The sequence below is a fragment of the Nannospalax galili genome, unplaced genomic scaffold, assembly GCF_000622305.1.
Source record: "Nannospalax galili isolate Female #2095 unplaced genomic scaffold, S.galili_v1.0 scaffold763, whole genome shotgun sequence".
NCBI classification, from domain to species: Eukaryota; Metazoa; Chordata; class Mammalia; order Rodentia; family Spalacidae; genus Nannospalax; species Nannospalax galili.
Genome location: NW_008349451.1, coordinates 579,850 through 588,545, shown reverse-complemented (window position 1 = coordinate 588,545; position 8,696 = coordinate 579,850). Strand labels below are relative to the sequence as shown.

Sequence of the window (8,696 nt, the reverse complement as noted above, 5' to 3'; positions counted from 1 at the left end):
TGTTTAGGTAGGCAGATCCTGCTCAAAGGGGAATAATGAAGGATATACCTGTGTGTCAGAGGGAGAGGCTGCAGGTACATGGCTGGGAAGGGCAGTAGGAGTTTTGTTACTCCAGGTAGTGACAGTAGGGGCAATTCTAACCTGAATTGAACAAAGAAATACCAATCACAGAAAATAAAAAATGAAAACGTTAAAAGAAACAAACAACCCAAAAGGTATTAACAGCAGGATGCAAAGCAAAAAGTAAAAGCAGCTTTCAACATAGCTGAGATTCCAAAAGAAAACCACACAATAGAACAGGAGGAAGGCAGGAAAAAGTCAGTATGCAAACCTAAATCAAGGCACAAGAACAATGCCAGTCAAGTGTCAAGAATACGTGGGGAAGAGAGATCCTTTAAGTAGAGAAAGAAGACACTATGGAAAAATGAGTGTAATTATTTCTGAAGCAATAATAGCTTTCACACTACAATGATCTGCATTCTATGCATACCCTTTCCTGGATTTCATTACAGCCACCAAAAAATCCTATTAGTTCCACATGAGGGACTAATGTTCAACAATATGAACAAAGGTTACCCATCTAGTCTTCACCCTTTACCACGAGAAAGCCAAGGCCCAGGGACATGTCTGGTGATGGGACTGATTTCAGGTCTCCCATTCCTAGTCAGTGTTTCCTCTACTATATCATGCTGCTTAATCTCAAGTGGTCTCAAAAACCACTTTAAGCCAAAGTCTTTTCTGTCATGCAGATCTTTATAGGAATGCCAGTACACACATGCGCACATGTATAAAATCAAAGCAAGGCTGTGCTGGCTGAAATGGAGTGCAACTGTATAAGCTATTTATTTTTCTTAAAATACGAGATTGGTAAAAGTGCAACAAAGATTTTTTTGGGAGTGGGGGAGAGACGGAGTCCCACTATGTAGCCCTGGCTGCTGGGACTCACTGTGTAGATCAGGCTGGCTTCAAACTCACAGCCTGCCTCTACCTCCTGAGTGCTGGGATTAAAGGGGTGTGCCACCATGCCCAGAAATGTGCAGCAAGGTCTTTAAAGACTTTTACCATTTCTCAGAAAGACAGATAAACCCAAAGCCATGAAAAGTATTCTGTTCTCTCAGTACAAAGCTGGCCTGCTTTACTTAGTACCTTAAGAAATAGCCTGGTCTAAGCACAAGGTGCTTGAAAATTCAAATCCTAGCTTAGCCTTTAGGCTGCTAGCCAATACTGAGAAATTATACCACTGTATGTGAAACTCAGGTAGGTCACCTGGTATTTCTGTCTCTCAGTTTTCCTAGCCAAAATCTGATCTCTCCCATTGATGTCATAAATCAATACCTATGAGGGTGGAGATCTTTTGTATTTTGTTCACCAGGACAGTTCTAACAGCAAAACAATGCAAGGCACACAGTAGGCTCACAATAAATATTTGTCAAATGAATGGGGAAAAAAATGGAGTGTCCAGGGAAAGCTATATTCAAATAATAATTTATTCTGATTAAGTACTTATCCAAACCACAACAAACAAAAGATGATGAATTGGTGGGATTTTTTTAAAAGTGTTTCATGATTTTAGATGTATATTTCCTATAATGAAATATAAAAAAATCTTGTCAATTTTATCACCAATTTGTTATATTTGAAATGTTAACTTTGCTATCAATCAAGACCATTTATTACTCAAAAAAAAAAAAAAATTACTTTCACCAGGCATGGTGATACACTCCTTTAATCCCAGTACTCGGGAGGCAGAGGCAGGAGGATCTCTGTGAGATTCAGGCCAGCTTGGCCTCCATAACAAGTTCAGGCCAGCTGGGGCTCCAGGGAGACCCTGTCTCCAAAAGAGAAAGAAAACATTACTTTCCATTTAAAAATATGAAAGTAGGGCAGAGTGGGTGGTATACTCTTTTAATCCCAGGACTTGGGAGGCAGATGCAGGCAGATCATTTTCGAGATCAGCTACACAGTGAATTCCAGGTCAGCCAGAGCTACACAGTGAGACTGTCTTGAAAAAAAAAGATTGCCAGGTACACACCTTTGATCCCAGCACTCAGGAGGCAGAGGCAGGTAGATCTCTGTGAGTTCAAGGCCAGCCTGGTCTACAAAGTGAGTTCAGGCCAGCTGGGGCTAAAGGGAAACCCTGTCCCAAAACAGACAAAAAAAAAAATCTGCTAGTTTGGAAATATAGCTTCTATATGAAACTGTAAAAGACAATAAGGTGTTGCATTTTGTACCACAAGTACTTGATAATAAATAAAATTTTAAATTAATAAAAATTAGTACTCCTTTCCACATTCCATACAACCTGCAACTCATAACCCTTTGGTCATTTTTCTTTAATACATGAGTTGGTCCACCAAAATGTTTATATTCTAGATACTCTTTGTGAATGGAGAAGACACAGTAAGCCTACAGTAGTGACAGAGAAGAATGTGTAAAAAAAAAAGAATTTCAAAAAATGGCTTAAAATTAACCAAATCATTAGAAGAATTTTTCTCACTACTATACCTACACAGTTTGTTGGATGAATCCAAAAGAAGTTTAAAGAACAGATGTACATGTGTAAGGGAAGTCTGAGACAGAATTAAGAAGCAATCTTCTTAGAGATTAAGACTAATTTATACCTGATGTATATTCTTACTGCATTAAAGAGGTGATTTTGAAAAGCAGATCATAAAATACTACTCAAGTATATACAAAGTATATTAGGAAAATAACAAGTTGTCTAGCTTGATCTTATCTTTACCCAACACATTAAAACTGTCAATTTGGATAGAAATGCATAAATATTTGTACTTCATCTAACCCATATCACTCACATGGGGATAATATTGTTGAGTCTGAACTCTTGACATCTGTGGATGGCCAGCAATTGGTCCAGGTCTGCCCTTGGATGGCTGCTGCCGTTCATAAGGAATTCTAGATGATTCCTGGCCCAGTATAGGCTTTCCTTGTGCTCTGCAGAGTCTGTCACGCAGCTGTACAATATTTGGCTACAAAAAGCAATTGAAAAACAAATAGTTAAGAATTCCTCCAACTCTATGATAGCATATTGATTTTCTTAAAGTAATCTTACCATTCAAGAGATCCCTTTTAGCCAGGCGTGGTGGCGCATGCGTATAGTCCCAGCATGTGGGAGGCAGAGGCAGGTGGATGTCTGTGAGTTCAAAGCCAGCCTGGTCTACACAGTGAGTTCCAGGCCAGCTGAGGCTACAGTGAGACCCTGTTTCAAAAAAAAAAAGAAGCTATCCCTCTTAAGGTCTTATATTGTGTATTATACAATAGACTGTGTTACTTGAGGAGTCAATCTCTTGGTTTCTAAATTAAGGACCCAACATACAGTACATCTTATAACTTAACTGAAGCAGGGATTTAAATTATGCCCACCTCCTGGTTAGTATACCAGTTCAATGCCACATCACCATTTTTTTGATGCTTTGTAGTTAATAACGCAAATCAAAAAATACAACTAAAAAAAAAAAATTACAACTAAAAGACCTCCAAAACCAGAATTAACTAACTGCTGCAAATGGTGATTCAACAGAGATACAAATTATTGGGTTTTTTTGGTCTTATTGAGACAGGGTCTCCCTGTAGCCCCAGCTGGCCTGGAACTTACTATGTAGAGCAGGCTGGCTCGAACTCACAAAGATCTGCCTGCCTCTGCCTCCCAAGTGCTGGGATTGAAGATATGTGCCACCATGCCTGACACAAATTAACCTTTAAAAAGAGGATAGTCTTGAAATAAGAGGTTAAGCTCAGACCTGGACCTCATACAGATTTGTAATTGTATACATTTATAAAAATTGATTTTCACTATATATTCATTTAGATATTAAAAATTTAAAAAGCAACGTGTTAAAATGTTTTGGGAAGTTTATTTAAATATCTTTAAAATTATGTAGTTTTATAAATTTTCTAAAAGTTTAAAAAGGGAGGGCGTGACTGGAGAGATGGCTCAGTGGCTGCTCTTAGCCCCTGAGCCAATTCTCCAGCCCCAGTAAAATTTGTTTTGTTTTTTTTTTTTAATTTAAAGGCAGAAAACTGGAGAGACTGTTCAGCAGTTAAGAATGTGTACTACTCCTTCCAGAAGATCAGTTCCCAGTACCCATATCAGACAGCTCACACCCACCTATAATCCAATTTCAAGGAATCTGACACCCTCGTCTGACTGCCATAGGCACCTACACACATATGGCATTCACATACACAAGTTTCTTGTTAATTTTAAATTTAAAGCAGTTATTTAATTTCTTTTTTGTTTGTATTCATGTTTATGCATGTTTGTGCACATGGAAGCCACAATCACTCTCCACATTAGTTTTCTGAGACAGTCTCTCACTGAACCTAGAGTTCGCTGATTGGCTTGCCCAGAAAGCTCCAAAGATGCTCTGTCTCTGCCTCCCCAGTTGCATGCCATTGTGCCTGATTTTCCCTGTCTTTTTCTATGGTTACTGGGATCCATACTCCATTCCTGTTTGAATAACAAGCACTTTACCCGTTGAGGCACCTCCCCAGCCCCAAATGTTTTAAGGTACATTTTATTTATGAGGGAATAATTATATATTACAATGCTATCACAAAATCTTTGAACATATTCTCCAAAGAATTCAGGGTCTATGAAAATTAAGAGGATAAAGCAATATCAACATTATGTTTTTTTTTCACAAAAGAATATTCATTCAAGTCCAAAGAAAAGTATGAAGAATGATATATAGAAAATGCATGTGATTAGAGCCAGAGAGAAGGCTCAGTAGGTTAAGGTGCTTGCCACAAAGCCTGAAGACCCAGGCCCCACATGACAGAAGAGGAGAATGACTCCCACAAGCTGTCGTTTGATCTCCAAATGTATACTATATAGCACATGGACACCCTCCATACTAAAAAAATTAATGTTAAACTTTAACATATGTGATTATCTAAGTAGGTTGCAAACACTTGTAATCCTAGTACTTTAGTAGAAGCAAGAGGATCAAGAATTCAAGTTCAAGTTCAGCCTTTACTACATAGTTTGAGATCTGACTGACCTCCTATACAAGACCTTGTCTCAAAACAAACAAAATAAATTACATGTGATTATAAATGGCCCTAGAAATAGAGTTTAATTGCATGGTTAGATGATCCAGCAGTCTGAGATTTAGTTGTAAGCTAAGGGGTCTTACACTTAATACAGCAATGAGACCAAGCTAGGCAGAGTGGCACTCACCTATAAAAACAGCACTCAGAAGGTAGATGCAAGAGGTGCCCAAGTTCAATCCTCCCACCCTCCGACCCCCACCAAAGAGTGAGCTTTTTAAACCAGCCTGGAAAACATGGGATCTTAACTCTTAAAAAAAAAAAAAAAAAAAAAGTAAACTGTCAGTCCTAATTACCTGGTTGGTGTTATCAGGAAGAAATGCCAAGGCTGCGGCAATGCTACCCTGGGCTGCCAACAAATTGGCATACTGACTCATCTTCTCAGCCAGCAGAGCCCCTACAGTATTCGTGTCCATGGCTTGGGTGCGTTGTACAGCTTTTCGGAGAATGACAACTTTCTCAATCAGATCCTAAATGAGAAAAATAAGGGAGAGTTAAAGAGAGAGAGATATCAACACTAACGTATGAAAGAAGCAGGCAAACTAAGGATTTGCTATGACTTCCAAACATACCAGAAATACACTTCCTATTATCGTCCCTGTTTGAAAAATATGGAACAGCTGAAAAGTGTTTGGATAACTGAGAGTGAGAGGAGGAAGAAGGCCTCAAACTCAAGAGATGGTATAGGTTAACTACCTCCTCTTAACCCCCTCAATCTTCCAGAACTAATCTCAGATAGGCAACTATCCAAACTAAAAGTGACAGGCAGGTATCTAACAGCAGAAGAAGAGGTAAGTAAGTAGAAGAGGAATGATGAGCAAAGCCATCACATCATTTTTCCTGTAACAGTATCACTACTATGCAGAGACCCACAAACAAAGGTATGTGGCTGCCAAGGGCCTTGCTTAGTTTGGGGGCTGAATGTTCCCCAAAGGCTGAACTATTGAGAGGTGAAACCTTTTAAGAGGTGGGGCCTAATGAGAGACCCTAGGCATGCCCTTGAGGGACTGTGTACCCAGATTGCTTCTTGTCTCTCTTCTGCTTCCTGTGGCTCAACCATGCACTCTTGCCACAATATGCTGCCCGTATCAGAGACCCAAAGCCATAGGCTGTCCAGTCTTAGGAATTTCCAAACCTTGAGCCAAAATAAAACCTTTTCTCTTTATCTCGTACTTTTTAATTTTCCCTTGATCATGAAGGTTCTCCTTGGCACTGGGATGCCTTCTGTTTTTCAACCCACACTGCTTCTCTCTTTGGCAAAGGCACAAGGGGCTAATTACAGGCGGGAGAAGCTTGAGGGAAAACAGGAAAATCTCTAGCTACTTCTAGTACTCACACCACAACTTGTCCCAAAAAATCCAATTTGATCTTACATATAGTTCCAACCCCATCATCTCAAACTTTGTTCTTTAAAGATAACAATAAATGCAAAGAATTATCCAGCAAAAAAACTTCCCTAAAGTAAATATGGATAAATAATAAACTTTGGCATTTCTAGATGATGGCTTAATCATAAGTATAATGAGAGAAAATAATAAAATGCAAGCATCTCTTATTTCAAAGACACTAACCTGGAGAGACAAAGGGTTGCTACTATCTTGAGCTTTTGTCCAACAGGCAACTAATTTCTCCACATTCCCTGCACAAATATAGCAAAGACATGCCTGGGTCTGCAGGAGGCTATCTCCTTCACTTTCAAGCCTGGCTCCCAAAAGATCTGTGAATCAACAGGAAAACAAAATAAGACTATAACAAAGTTAATCTGTGTATGAGGCTGTAAGCAGCTCAATAGTATTTTCAGAGGTGTGGAATGTGGACTAAAGTTTACAACCGATGAGGACCAGAGAGAACCACAATTACTCTAAATGCTAAGTATTTCTTAAACAAATGGAAGTGGATGACACACCATATACAATAAGTGACTTCATAAAATCCACATTTACCTACAGAACTGTTCTCCAATTACACACACACACACACACACACACACACACACACACACAAAATAAATGGGAATACATGAACATAAAACTCAGACTAGCAAAGATTTATTAATGATGGCTAAATCTATAAATTATTTATAAAAATACAGTTAATGTTCAGAGCCAGCACTTAAGCTGCTATTCTTGTAATTAAGTTAGTCATAGCCTGTACTGATAATTTTTTATTCAGCTACTATAATTATTAATTTAATACCAGTTAATATTTATTGAGAACTACATATGTACCATTTTAGAGATGAAGAAACAGAAGCTAAAAAAATAATTTTTCCTAAGTCATTGTTACTAAATAGCAGGGGCAAGTTTCATATTCTGGTCTGTCCAAAGCCAGAATTACTAAACAGTATTATTATTTTTTTTTTTTTTCCACTTCTGTCTATGAGACAGGGTCTTCCTGTAGCCCCAGCTGGCCTGGAACTCACTACAGAGACCAGGCTGGCCTAGATCTCACAGAGATCTGCCTGCCTCAGCCTCTAGAGTCCTGGGATCAAGGTGTACACCATCACACCCGACTTAAACAGTATTTTTTTAAATTATGTACTTCATATTCCTCCTCTCCTCCTCCCATACTGAGACTCAGATTTACAGCCTTGAACATGCTAAGTAAGTGCCCTAACACTGGCCTATATCCCCATCTTTTGTATTTTGTAGTTATTTGTGATTAGGTTTGCAATATGCCATACCACTTTGTAATACACTTAAATGCACAGCTTGTTTCTTACCACACAGGGCTGAAAATTCATCCGGCTTAGCATAAGTCAGAACTGCAGCTAAAGCCTCTCTCCAATTTTTAAGATCACAAGACTCAACGATCTCTTTCCAGTTCTTCATCACCACTGCAGTGATGAGCTTGGGAAAGGAAGATAAAGGGAAAATTATAGGTATTTATTATGCTAATGGAAATCAATTCTACTAATCCTTACATTTTCTTCAGTGCTGCTGACTAACCTCGGGCCTTGCACATGGTAGGCAAGCACTACACCACAGAGCCACATCCCAGCAACCTTAGCTTTCAAAATAACTATGTACAGCTTTCATGCCACATAAAACAGCAGCAAAGTGAAATGTAGTCTTGAATCAAATAACAGAAGTTATTTTTCCTCCAAAAAGAAAATCACACATGAACATATTTTACAAAGGGCGGAAAAGAAAAGTACATACTGTTAGCAAAATATTTAACTACAAATATGCAAGGTTCTAATGATCAGGAAAAGCTGCCTGAACATGAGGTCCAGGGGAGGTTATTTGAAGAACAAGCAGGAAGGAACTTCATGAAGAATTTTAAATAGCATTCCAGGGCTCAGAGGGTAGGGGTGCTTGCTGCCAAGCCCAATGACCAAGGCTAACAACCAGAATTCAATTCCCAGGACCGACAAGGTAGAAAAAGAAAACCAACTCTCACAAGTTGTCCTCTGACCTCCACATGTGCACTGTGGCATATACACATATCACAAAATAAATAAATGTAAAAAAAATTTTAAATAAAAAGCATTCGGGGCTGGAGAGATGGTTCAGTGGTTAAGAGCACTGACTGCTCTTGCAGAGGGCCCAGGTTCGATTCCTAGCACCCACATGGCGGCTACAAACCATCCTTAACTCCAGTTCCAGGGGAATCCGAAGCCC

The 8,696-nt window shown here is 39.0% G+C and overlaps 1 protein-coding gene across 20 annotated transcripts in view; it reads right to left on the bottom strand.

The window, feature by feature from the left end:
• Positions 1 to 8,696, bottom strand: part of Sec31a (SEC31 homolog A, COPII coat complex component) — an 89,527-nt gene that overhangs the window by 23,380 nt on the left and 57,451 nt on the right. For 14 of the 20 annotated variants that reach the window (XM_029570292.1, XM_029570293.1, XM_029570295.1 and 11 more), the window contains 5 exons: positions 7,796 to 7,922; positions 6,645 to 6,790; positions 5,370 to 5,543; positions 2,817 to 2,990; positions 49 to 141 (listed from right to left, as the gene is read on the bottom strand). In XM_029570292.1, the coding sequence (XP_029426152.1) occupies positions 49 to 141; positions 2,817 to 2,990; positions 5,370 to 5,543; positions 6,645 to 6,790; positions 7,796 to 7,922 (714 nt within the window). The remainder of the gene's footprint in view (positions 1 to 48; positions 142 to 2,816; positions 2,991 to 5,369; positions 5,544 to 6,644; positions 6,791 to 7,795; positions 7,923 to 8,696) is intronic. The other 6 variants (XM_008846858.3, XM_017801609.2, XM_008846861.3 and 3 more) reach the window with 1 other exon arrangement.